A 13254-nucleotide genomic window follows, 5' to 3' on the forward strand; every position below is an offset into this window, starting at 1 on the left:
ACCCTGGTTCTGGACTCCCCGAACATTGGGAATATTTTTCCTGCATTTTTCCTGCAAATATAGTTTTAGTTTTACTAAGTCCATGCCAACCAAGTATATTACTTCTATCCTACACACTAGGGACAATTGACAATTGACAGAAGCCAATTAACCTACAAACCTGCACGGGGGGAACTTTTAAAATCTCTTGCCTGCACGGGAGACCCGACCTTTTCCCTGTCGGGTCTCCGTTGTCGTTGGGGCCTAGCACCATGGAGCGGCCTCCAACCGGAACGACCTGGGGGCTCCAGTCGCGGAGCCTGCGGACTTACCATCGTGGGGCTGGCCGGCCTCGGAGCGTGGAGAGCTGTGGTGGCTCGCTGCTGCGGCCCGACTCCGGAGCTCGGAGGCTCCAGCTGCAGGTCCGGTGGACTGTGATATCAGGAGCTCACGGGTCCTGGTGAAGACCGCTTTTCGGAGCTCCCGCAATGCAACTTCTACCGCCCGTGTCGCGAGGTTGGAACGACCCGGAGCGGGGCCGTACATTGCCCGACGCGGCTTTAATGGCCGCGGGACATTCCAACGCCCGCCGGGGGCTCCAACTGTGAGTCATTTAGACCTGGAGCGGGGCCGTACATCGCCCGGCGTGGCCTTAATGGCTGTGGGACTTACCATTGCCTGCCTGGGACTTCAACATCGGGAGAAAAATGGTGCACAGCGGAGAGAAAAAGACTTTGCCTTCCATCACAGTGAGGAGGAGATTCACTATGATGGATGTTTGTGTGAATTGAATTGTTTGTGTGTCTTGTAGGAATTGTTTTGTTTGTATGGCTGTAGAAACAGAGTTTCGTTTGAGCCTCACTGAGGTTCAAATGACATTGAATAAATATTGTATTGTCTTTGGAATGTAGGAGGAAACTGGAGCTCCCGAAGAAAACCCATGTGGTCAAGGGGAGAACATACAAACTCCATACAGGCAGGCCCCGTGGTCAGGATCGGTTAGTTCTCTGGCTCTATAAGGCAGCAACTCTAGCACCTTCTTTTTCATATATTTCATAATTTACCATGATTGTTGACATTTTAAAAAAAATTTGGAGAACCTTCTTTCTAAAGGGGCTGTCCCACTGCGGCGACCTAATCCGCGAGTTCAGAAGAATGTCTTCGACCTTCAAGCTCGAGGGCACTCGCCTGAAAAACTTTGAGCTGGATCGACCGTTAGCGATGAAACCGTGAGTCGGATTGATAGTCAGCACACACACACACACACACACACACACACACACACACACACACAGACACACACAAACACATCGCAAAGGCGGGGGCCAGGGAAAGCGGGGGAGCGCTGTCTGAAATTCACACCCGCGATGAAGAGGAAGGTAAAAGACGGCACAGTGTACAGTAAGTCCTTTAGGGAGCGCGGAGGGTGGGGTGGGGGGGGAGAGAAAGTGAGAGAAGGGGGAGAGAAGGGGGAGAGAGGGAGAGATGGGGGGGAGAAGGAGTGGAGACACTTTTAAGAAGTCAGACAACTTATAATAAAGTTTAGCGTGCATTTAACATTACCGGTCGGTTTTCCTTGTTCCTGAAAACTCCAATGAGCCAATTAAAATGCCCGATTAGCGAAGGAGATTGCCTATGGCTGCCCTCGACTGCCTGTAACTAAATAGTGACCCAAATCCACTGCACTACGAGTTCAAAAGAACCATGCCGACCAATTTTACTCGTGGAAAATTTTCCAACATGCTGAAAAATTTTCTGCAACCTAGCTGAGGCCGCGAGTATGCGGGAACTTCCCTCGAGCATGAAGGAGAGTTCCAGTGACCTCATAGGACCTCCTAGGACTACGTGTCGACCATCCTGCGAGTTTGAGTCGAGGACAAACTCTTCTAAACTCGCAGATTAGGTCGCCACAGTGGGACAGCCCCTTAACTCAAGAGAGTCAAGAGTGTCATGTGTCCCAGATAGAACAATGAAATTCTTACTTGCTGCAGCACAACAGAATATGTAAACATAGTACACTTTAAACAATATAATAAACAAGAGAAAAAAAGAGTTTAGTGTGTATATATACACATACTCACAAGTACACACATATATATACTAGACTAAGTGGGACCCGTTGGGTCTCTGTCACACGGGAGGCCTGGTCCCCCAACGCAACCCGTTCCCCAACGCAATATTGCACCACTCACCCATTCCCCAATATTCCAGCACTCACCCATAGACATTGTAACAAATCACAAAGGAGCCAATGATGAAATCTGGTCTGTCCTATTTCTACATCTCAGCCAAATATACTGGAGGATTATTCCTAAAATGGCGGAAGTGACGTTCTGTTGCGTACTACACATCAGTCCATTAGATTTCGTGGGAGTGGTCTATCTTGCTCCTCTAGTATCTTTGATCTCAGCTGCCTCGGTCATCACTATAATTTTTTAACTCGTGTTGTCAAAAGCAATTTCATTCCCAGCCTGAACCGAATTAGATAACTCAGTTTTACTTCCAGGCATCACCCTTCAAGCTTGAAAAGTGTTCAATTTCTGAATATGACCCAACGACCCTGTCAGAAAATGCATGTAACACAACGGGACAGGCAGCATCTCCAGAGAGAAGGAATGGGTGATGTTTCGGGTCTCAACCTTCTCTCGGCCTGACCCGCTGAGTCACTCCAGCTTTTTGTGTCTACCTTTGTTTTAAACCAGCATCTACAGTTCCTTCCTGCACTGAAAATGCATGTGACGGCCAAACATTGGCCAAGGAACACGATGATGGCGCAATGGCTGACGAGCTATCAGATATACGAAGGGACCCGGCCCAGCCACCGGCATGGAGCCGACCAGGATTGGGCCTGGCCGCCAGCAGAGCGAGGTGAGATGTCGGCGAGGGAGAGGGACGGCGGTGAGCGAGGGACGACGTCGGCTAGCGAGAGGGACATCGGTGAGAATGGAGGGCCGTCAGAGAGTCGTTACCTGCGTGAGTCCCCGCTTGGAGGTCGGCCACCGAGAACAGAGAGGGACCTGACATGACGGGAGGGGGGGGGAGCCGCCAAGAGGAACTGGGGTGGGGGGGAGGGGGGGGGGGTAGAAGGAAAAGGGGAAAAGGGACTATAGATTCAAGATTCAAGAGAGTTTATTGTCACGAGTCTCAGATAGGACAATGAAATTTTTGCTTTGCTTCAGCACAACAGAATATAGAAGGCATAAATACAGAACAGATCAGTGTGTCCATATACCATTGTATACATATATACACACATCAATAAATATAACAATATATTGAATACTTTTGTAACATTGTTGTCGCCCTTTATGTGGCGACTCTTGCATACATGCACTGTATGCAAACAAACAATCTCACTGTGCCAAGTACACATGACAATAAAGTATCAATCAAGATGTTCTCTGTCAAAAGACTCACGTATGACTTAAGAGACAGAGTGCAGGAAGGAAATAGAGAACTTAGTGACATGGTGTCAGGACATTAACCTCTCCCTCAATGTCAGCAAGATGAAAAAGCTAGTTATTGAATTGAGTACATGGTGCAGTACATGTCCCGATCAGCATCAACGGCAAAGATACTAGAGCACTATGATCTTTGATCAACTGTCCCGAAGTAGAAATGGTTGAGAGCTTTAAGGGTTGTTGGGTCATATTCAGAACTTGACATCCTTTTCTTTTTGCAATGCTTGATGAGTGAGACCTGGAGCAAAACTGAGTTATCTAAGTTCATAAGTGATAGGATCAGAATCAGCATCGTCTTGATTGGTCGTCCCGGGTCACGTCTCCCATGGGTGGTTCCCACAACACAACCCTGTTTGCTGGTCATTTCTGGGTGGCGCTGGCAGTGACCAGCGAGCCTCATCCTTCTCCACCTGATCTTCTCGGCCAGAGGTGGAATCTCCCCGTAGAGCAGAGCGTTGGTAATGTGGTCACTCCAACTGACAATTTCAACTTTTCTGAGCACCCGTGTAGGTACCATCGAGAGACTTGGACAGTGCTCGAGTGAGAGTCCATGCCTCACCCTCGTACGAAAATATGGTCTCTACAGTTGCAGGGAAGATTCGCAGTTTGAGACCCTTAGACATCTGAGACGGAGGAGACATAAGCTAAGAAGGTAATTGAAATTGTACACGTTTCTTTGTTTTTTAGACTGTGGCTTAATGGACTGTGGCTTAATGTAGTGAATGTTTGTGTGGTTGAAGCGATGCTAAGGAAAATACATTCCTGCTGCAGCAAGGAGTAAATGGATGTGGGCTTTGCCTTCATTACAAGAGGAGTTGAGTTTAAGAGCAAAGAGGTCCTTCTGCAGTTATACAGGGCCCTGGTGAGAGCACACCTGGAGTATTGTGTGCAGTTTTAGTCTCCAAATTTGAGGATGGACATCCTTGTTATTGTGCAACGTAGGTTCACCAGGTTAATTCCCGGGATGGCAGGACTGTCATGTTGAAAAAATGGAGTGACTGGGCTTGTATACACTGGAATTTAGAAGGATGAGAGGATATCTTATTGAAACATATAAGATTATTATCTGAAGAATGGTTTCGGCCCAAAACGTTGCCTTTTTCCTTCGCTCCATAGATGCTGCTGCACCCGCTGAGTTTCTCCAGCTTTTTTGTGTACCTTCGATTTTCCAGCATTTGCAGTTCCTTCTTAAATAAGATTATTAAGGGATTGGACATGCTAGAGGCAGGAAACATGTTCCCGATGTTGGGGGAGTGCAGAACTAGGGGCCACAGTTTAAGGATAAAGGGTAGGCCATTTAGAACAGAGATGAGGAAAATCTTTTTCACCCAGAGAGTTGTGAATCTGTGGAATTCTCTGTCTCAGAAGGCAGTGGAGGCCGATCCTCTGGATGCTTTCAAGAGAGTTAGATAGAGCTCTTAAAGATAGCAGAGTCAAGGGATATGGGGAGAAGGCAGGAACGGGGTACTGATTGTGGATGATCAGCCATGATCACATTGAATGGCGGTGCTGGCTCGAAGGGCCGAATGGCCTACTCCTGCACCTATTGTCTATTGGCACCAGGAAAGAGTGAAAATGAAAATTGTTCAATTAGCGTACAATTTGGATAAGCTTTATGTTCTTTGCATTCTGATAAAGCCTGAAGTGTTTTCTTTTCAATAGTTAAGAGCTCTTTGAAATTGCAATTTAGGTGATTAGCTGATGACACCACTGTGTTGTTGGCCGATTCACGGGTGGTGATGAGTCAGTGCAGAGGAGCGAAACAGAATACCTGGTTGAGTGGTGCCACAACAAGCACCTCTCACTCAACATCAACAGAACTGAAGAACTAATCGTGTTGAAAGGAACTGCAGGAGCCGCTTTAAACCGAAGACAGACACAAAAATCTGGAATAACTCAGCGGGACAGGCAGCATCTCTGGAGAGAAGGAATGGGTGATGTTTCGGGTCGAGACCCTTCTTCAGACTGAGAGTAAAGGGAAAGTAAAATGGTTGAGTTCAGAAAGGGGAAAGTGGGAGAACATCTGACAGCGGCTGCCTGGCCCGCTGAGTTCCTCCAGCACTTTGTGTAGGAAGAAACTGCAGATAGACACAAAAAGCTGGAGTAACTCAGCGAGACAGGCAGCATGGAGAGAAGGAATGGGTGGGGTATCGGGTCGAGACCCTTCTTCAGACTGCTTTGGGATAAGGGGAAACGAGAGATATAGATAGGCGATGATGTAGCGAGATAAAGAACAATGAATGAAAGATATACAAAAAACTTACGATGATAAAGGAATTGTCAGAGCGGCTCTGAGCCGGCCCTGCTGAGTGCCTCCCACTCCCCCTGGACTGTCTCCCTCGGAAGGTCACGTCGCACAGACACATCTGCACTTTAGTCTGTTTGAACTGTTTTGACTATTTTACTGTTCTTTTACAAACCATGTTCTCGGGGTATCTAAATCTAAATTTTATTAGTTATTTATGTTATGAATTCGGATGGAAGCTGCAAACCAAATCTCGTTGCGCTTATGTGAAATGACAATAAAAGATATTATTATTATTATTATGTTAGCCACTGTTAGCTGTTTGTTAAGTGAACTTTGGAGTGTGGGAGGAACTGCAGATGCTGGTTTACACCAAATATAGACACAAAATGCTAGAGTAAGTCAGCGGGTCAGGCAGAATCTCTGGAGAAAAAGAATAGGTGCCGTTTCAGGTTGCGAAACCTTCTTCAGACTGAGTCAGACACATCTGCGAGGGAAATTGGAGGTATGAAAACCCAAAGTGACACGAAACGTCACCTATTCCCTTTCTCCAGAGATGCTGCCTGACATGCTGAGTTACTCCAGCATTTTGTGTCTATCCTCCAGCACTTTTAATTTAGTTTAGTTGAGAGATACAGCACGGAAACAGGCCCTTCGGCCCACTGGGTCCGCGCTGACCAGTGATCCCAGCATATTAACACTATCCTACACCCACTAGGGACAATTGTTTTTACATTTACCAAGCCAATTAACCTACAAACCTGTACATAGAAACATAGAAACATAGAAAATAGGTGCAGGAGTAGGCCATTCGGCCCTTCGAGCCTGCACCGCCATTCAATATGATCATGGCTGATCATCCAACTCAGTATCCTGTACCTGCCTTCTCTCCATACGCCCTGATCCCTTTAGCCACAAGGGCCACATCTAACTCCCTCTTAAATATAGCCAATGAACTGGCCTCAACTACCTTCTGTGGCAGAGAATTCCACAGATTCACCACTCTCTGTGTACGTCTTTGGAGTATGGGAGGAAACCGAAGATCTCTGAGAAAACCCACGAGGTCACGGAGAGAATTTCGAAACTCCGTACAGACAGCACCCGTGGTCGGGATCGAACTCGGGTCTCCGGCGCTGCAAGCGCTGTAAGACTGCAGCTCTACCGCTGCGCCACCGTGCTGCCCTAGTCTCTGCAAAAACGTTTTTTATTTTCACATTCTGGTATATGCAAGGAATGGAGGGACAGATCATGGGCTTTTTCTTCTTGCATATGGCGTGCACACCCTAAAGTTGGAAGACAACTTGTTCTGTTTGATCTTCTGTTTGCGCACGCCAGGTTGATTGCATTCGTTGAAACGGGTGGACCAGGTGAAGGTTGCAATCTCCCACCCTGATCATGGGCAGGCTGATTGGATTAGTTTAATTTGGCATCATGTTTGTCACATACATCGTGGGCTGAAGGGCCTATTCGTGTGCTGTTCATGTTGTACTATACATAACAATAGACAATAGACAACAGGTGCAGGAGTAAGCCGTTCGGCCCTTTGAGCCAGCACCGCCATTCAATGTGATCATGGCTGATCATCCCCAATCAGTACCCCGGTCCTGCCTTCTCCCCATATCTCCTGACGCCGCTATTTTTAAAAGCCCTATCTGGCTCTCTCTTGAAAGCAAAAAGTGTTTCCTCATCTCCATTCTAAATGGCTTACTCCTTATCCTTAAACTGTGGCCCCTGGTTCTGGACCCTTTAAAATAAAGCTTTAAAATAACCCTTTAAAATAAAGGACATTTGGATAACACTGGAGTTGCGATTTTACACACAGTGAACACAGAGTTGTTGATTCACTGACTGGTTATTGCCAAATGTACTTTTTAAAATTAATGGGGTTTTGCCAAGTATTTGGAGGTTTCTGTAGATTTCCAGCAGGTTTGAACATATCTCCGTGTGGGAGTGCAAATGTATCCAGCTCCATTTGGTTATTTACACAAGGTCAAACCCAAACACATTTTAAGTGTTTTTTTACAACCAATTTGTTAACATTTATCAGCCACCTAGTTGCTTTGAATGTAGGTCCAAATCAATCAATTTTCCAACCTTTCGTTTAAAAATTTAATCTATCTCACTGGGAGTAATGAGCATGTGTGTATATAACGGCAGTTTTGATTTTTCTCACCCATTTCCTCTCCTGATCAAAGTACCAGATTAACAAAATTGTCAAGCTTGCATTTGAGTGATAAGGATGACTGAACCTATTTCCTACAGTCAAGTCAAGTCAAGTCAAGTTTATTCGTCACATACTCATACGAGATGTGCAGTGAAATGAAAAGTGGCAATGCTCGCGGACTTTGTGCAAAAATAAAGTGCGGGGAAAACACTGATATTAATGAATGGCAAGTTAAATAATCTCTTTTGTTATCAGGCTCCTTCCATAAACTAGGATACTGTCCGATTCATCTCTACCCCACTGTACATTAGACAGCGGACATTAGATTCTGTCCATGGAACTGATACACTACAATGCTGAGAACTATATTCTGAACTCAGTTTCTTCCCCTTTGTTCTACCTATTGTACTTGAATTTGACGATTGTATTTATGTGTAGTATTATGTGATGTGATTGAATAGCATGCAAAACTAAAATTTTCACTATACCTCGATACTTTAATAGAAACATAGAAAATAGGTGCAGGAGCAGGATTTTCAGCCCTTCGAGCCAGCATTCAATATGATCATGGGTGATCATCCAAAATCAGTACCCCGTTCCCGCTTTTCCCCCATATCACTTGATTCCTTTAGCCGTAAGAGCTAACTCTCGCTCTAATGAACCCAACTCCAATGAACCTAAACCTACAGAGATTTATGTCCTTCAGTCTCAGGAAAAAAATGAAATAAAAATGAAAATGAGAAAATACCAAATGCTTCTCTGATTGCTAAGCATGAGCGGGATTGCATCAGTTGCAGATTGATTAAATTCGGGCAAAATATAGCATAAAAGCAACCCAAATGGCTTATCTTGTTCCTACCAGCCAGAAATAAATAAAAGCTATTTAGGTTAATCCCGATTCCCGGCTCTCAGTCTGTAACCCTTTCAATTATGGCGTTTTATATTGTTATCCAGATATTTTTAAAATTGTGATGAAAATGTCTGCCTACATCAGAGGAAAACAAACCTCATCATTCTTTTGGGGTCAAGGAAAGAGCGTTCACGTCGCGGCCCTGTTTCCACCAATCTTTCCACCACCACGCACAAGAAGCACAAGAAGCGACAAGACAGACACCATTGTATGCAGATGCCGAGAAGTGTGTTCAGCTCTGGCTGAACAACTTCTAATCTTGTGTGTGTGGAATCCATAAGAAGATCATTCTTTTGGTGGAGGATGTTTTCGTCAAAGCCTCAAGGGCCTGTCCTACTTGGTGATTTTTTTTGCCGACTGCTGTTATTATTGACAGGTATCAGGTTACCGAAAAATTTGCGGCCTGATGCGGCGTTGACGCGGCGTGACGACATATGACGCATAGTGTTTTTTTCAAATGTCGCAACATTTTGTTTGTCGCCGTTGGATTTTGAAATATCCTAAATCTTTTGGCGCCAAGTGGGACAGGCCCTTTATGCCTCTGTCCCACTTAGGAATCCTGAACGGAAACCTCTGGGGACTTTGCGCCCCACCCAAGGTTTCCGTGCGGTTCCCGGAGGTTGCAGGTGGTTGCCGGAGGTTGCAGGTAGTGGAGGCAGGTAGGGAGACTGACAAAATCCTCCGGGAACCTCCAGGAACCGCACGGAAACCTTGGACGGGGCGCAATGTCTCCAGAGGTTTCCGTTCAGGTTTCCTAAGTGGGACAGGGGCATAAGTTTCCTTAAATCTTCATTTTCTAATTGTTGATCGTTCTGCCCGAGGAAATATATGTTTTCTGTTTACCCTCTGGAGGCCTCTCACAATTTGAGATTCCTCAAAGGTCCTGTTAGATTCCATCTTCTTAACCCTTTTTCTTTTTGACCAAATGTACAACCTTAGATAGATACAAAAAGCTGGAGTAACTCAGCGGGACAGGCAGCATCTCTAGAAAGAAGGAGACCCACTTGAGACCCATTCCTCTCTCCAGAGATGCTGCCTGTCCCACTGAGTTTACTCCAGCTTTTTGTGTCTATCTTCGGTTTAAACCAGCATCTGCAGTTCCTTCCTGCACAAATTGACAACCTCTTTGTTTAATTTTATATAGATACAGGCCCTTCGGTCCACCGAGTCCGCGCCGGCCAGCGATCCCCTCACATTAACACTATCCTACATGCACTAGGGACTATTTATATTTATACCAAGCCAATTAACCTGCAAGCGACAGCAACTCTACCGCTGCACCACGGGTGACAGGGCGTATGGGGAGAATGGGGTTAGGAGAGAGAGATGGATCAGCCATGATCGAATGGCGGAGTAGACTTGATGGGGAATATGGCGGAGTAGACTGTCACCTACGAATAATGACCATATAACCATATAACCATATAACAATTACAGCACAGAAACAGGCCATCTCGGCCCTACAAGTCCGTGCCGAACAACTTTTTCCCCTTAGTCCCACCTGCCTGCACTCATACCATAACCCTCCATTCCCTTCTCATCCATATGCCTATCCAATTTATTTTTAAATGATACCATCGAACCTGCCTCCACCACTTCCACTGTAAGCTCATTCCACACCGCTACCACTCTCTGAGTAAAGAAGTTCCCCCTCATGTTACCCCTAAACTTCTGTCCCTTAATTCTGAAGTCATGTCCTCTTGTTTGAATCTTCCCTATTCTCAAAGGGAAAAGCTTGATCACATCAACTCTGTCTATCCCTCTCATTTTAAAGACCTCTATCAAGTCCCCCCTTAACCTTCTGCGCTGCAGAGAATAAAGACCTAACTTATTCAACCTATCTCTGTAACTTAGTTGTTGAAACCCAGGCAACATTCTAGTAAATCTCCTCTGTACTCTCTCTATTTTGTTGACATCCTTCCTATAATTGGGCGACCAAAATTGTACACCATACTCCAGATTTGGTCTCACCAATGCCTTGTACAATTTTAACATTACATCCCAGCTTCTATACTCAATGCTCTGATTTATAAAGGCTAGCATACCAAAAGCTTTCTTTACCACCCTATCTATATGAGATTCCACCTTCAAGGAACTATGCACGGTTATTCCCAGATCCCTCTGTTCAACTGTATTCTTCAATTCCCTACCATTTATCACGTACGTCCTATTTTGATTTGTCCTGCCAAGGTGTAACACCTCACATTTATCAGCATTAAACTCCATCTGCCATCTTTCAGCCCATTTTTCCAAATGGCCTAAATCACTCTGTAGACTTTGGAAATCCTCTTCATTATCCACAACACCCCCTATCTTGGTATCATCTGCATACTTACTAATCCAATTTACCACCCCTTCATCCAGATCATTGATGTACATGACAAACAACAAAGGACCCAACACAGATCCCTGAGGCACCCCACTAGTCACCTGCCTCCAACCCGACAAACAGCCATCCACCATTACCCTCTGGCTTCTCCCATTCAGCCACTGCTGAATCCATCTTGCTATTCCTGCATTTATACCCAACAGTTTAACCTTCTTAACCAACCTTCCGTGAGGAACCTTGTCAAAGGCCTTACTAAAGTCCATATAGACAACATCCACTGCTTTACCCTCGTCAATTTCCCTAGTAACCTCTTCAAAAAATTCGAGAAGATTAGTCAAACATGACCTTCCAGGCACAAATCCATGTTGACTGTTCCTAATCAGACCCTGTTTATCCAGATGCTTATATATATTATCTCTAAGTATCTTTTCCATTAATTTGCCCACCACTGAAGTCAAACTAACAGGTCTATAATTGCTAGGTTTACTCTTAGAACCCTTTTTAAACAATGGAACAACATGCGCAGTACGCCAATCCTCGGGGACTATTCCCGTTTCTAATGACATTTGAAATATTTCTGTCATAGCCCCGGCTATTTCTACACTAACTTCCCTCAATGTCCTAGGGAATATCCTGTCAGGACCTGGAGACTTAACCACTTTTATATTTCAAAAGTGACATAAGAGTTTTAGTGAGAAAACACTCTCCTTACTTGAATTTTGGATCTTTTTTCCCTGTGAGGTTTACAGTCGACCACTGAATGCTCTTAGCCGGTGGTTCTTGGTCTTGTGTAGGAAGGTAGACCGAAGATGGACATAAAATGCTGGAATACCGAACAATTGATCAACAATAGAAGATAGACACAAAGTGCTGGAGTAACTCAGCGGGTCAGGCAGTGTCTCTGGAGAGAAGGAATGGGTGATGTTTCGGGACTAGTGTAGCTGGGACATTGATGGGGAGCTGGGACATTGAATTGATTTTTGAATTGAATACCTTTATTGTCATTCAGACCTTACGGTCTGAACGAAATTTCGTGCCTGCAGTCATACATACAATAAAAAACAACAATAAACACAAATTAACATCCACCACAGTGTATCCTCCAAGCACCTCCTCACTGTGGTGGAGGCAAAAATCTTAGGGTTACTGTCTCTTCCCTCATCTTCTCCCTCTGCGCTGAGGCGATTCCCCACCGGGCGATGGCACAAAAAGTCCCGTGGCTCACCGAACCCCGCGAACGGGCCGGTTCAAACACCGCGGCCCGGGGTGGTCGAAGCTTGTTGGCCTGGTGTGGGCAAGTTGGGCCGAAGGGCCTATTTCCACACTGTTTCTCTCTACGACCCTTCTTCAGAGTATATCACCGTCTATATCTCTCGTTTCCCTTTCTCCTGACTCTCAGTCTGAAGAAGGGTCTCGATCCGAAAAGTCACCTCTTCCTTTTTTTCCAGAGATCTTGTAGAGTTACTCCAGCTTTTTTTTGTGTGTCCGTGCCTGTAACTCAAATTTCACTGCACCAATTGGTGTATGTGACAATAAATGTCCTTTGTCCTTTGTATCTTTAGACTTCTTGGTCTTGTGGTGTTGTGCTTGACCCGAGTCCATTCGGGTATTTCCGTGGCAGCGACCGCGTTGCCTGGTGAAGCCCGAGCGCCCTGTCCTCGGCTCTTTCCGTCAAGTGCGGAGATCGAGTCGAGTCGAGTCGAGGTCTGGTCTCCGCGTTTCGGGAATCTCCGCGGCTCCCGGCTTTGACTGATTGAACGCCTGTAACATGGCGGCGGCGGCGGCGATGAAGGGAGAGGAGTGGAATATCTCTGGTTAGGCAAAGGAGAGAGTGGAGAGAAAAAAACACCACCCACACACACACAAGAGGAGCCCCCTTTGCCCTTTTATTCCGGCTCGAGTAATGGACCCGTGGTTTTCTGCTGGGCGTTTGCACGAAGGAGCCGGGGAGAAGAGTTTCGCGGCAGACTGAGCAACCGAGGAATTAAGTGCAAGTTAACTGGACCGTTGGGAGAGTGAGTGAGTGAGGAAAGTGTGTGAAAATGTCGGATTCTAAGGTGAAAGTTGCAGTGAGGGTCCGGCCCATGAACCGACGAGGTGAGCACAATTCACGTAAATTAATCTGCCTTCAAGATAGCGAATAGCGATTGCACTTTCTGTGAGTGT

At 45.8% G+C, this 13254-nt stretch overlaps 1 protein-coding gene across 5 annotated transcripts in view; it reads left to right on the forward strand.

Moving 5' to 3' along the window:
* The first annotated feature begins 12764 nt into the window (after positions 1–12764).
* Positions 12765–13254, forward strand: part of kif13a (kinesin family member 13A) — a 294683-nt gene continuing 294193 nt past the window's right edge. For 3 of the 5 annotated variants that reach the window (XM_033013844.1, XM_033013836.1, XM_033013849.1), the window contains exon 1: positions 12766–13185. In XM_033013844.1, coding sequence (XP_032869735.1) covers positions 13131–13185 — 55 coding nt within the window. In that variant the 5' untranslated portion in view covers positions 12766–13130. Of the gene's footprint in view, positions 13186–13254 lie in introns of all 5 variants that reach the window. The other 2 variants (XM_033013828.1, XM_033013858.1) reach the window with 1 other exon arrangement.

Source organism: Amblyraja radiata, chromosome 2, assembly GCF_010909765.2.
Source record: "Amblyraja radiata isolate CabotCenter1 chromosome 2, sAmbRad1.1.pri, whole genome shotgun sequence".
In the NCBI taxonomy this organism is placed as follows: Eukaryota; Metazoa; Chordata; class Chondrichthyes; order Rajiformes; family Rajidae; genus Amblyraja; species Amblyraja radiata.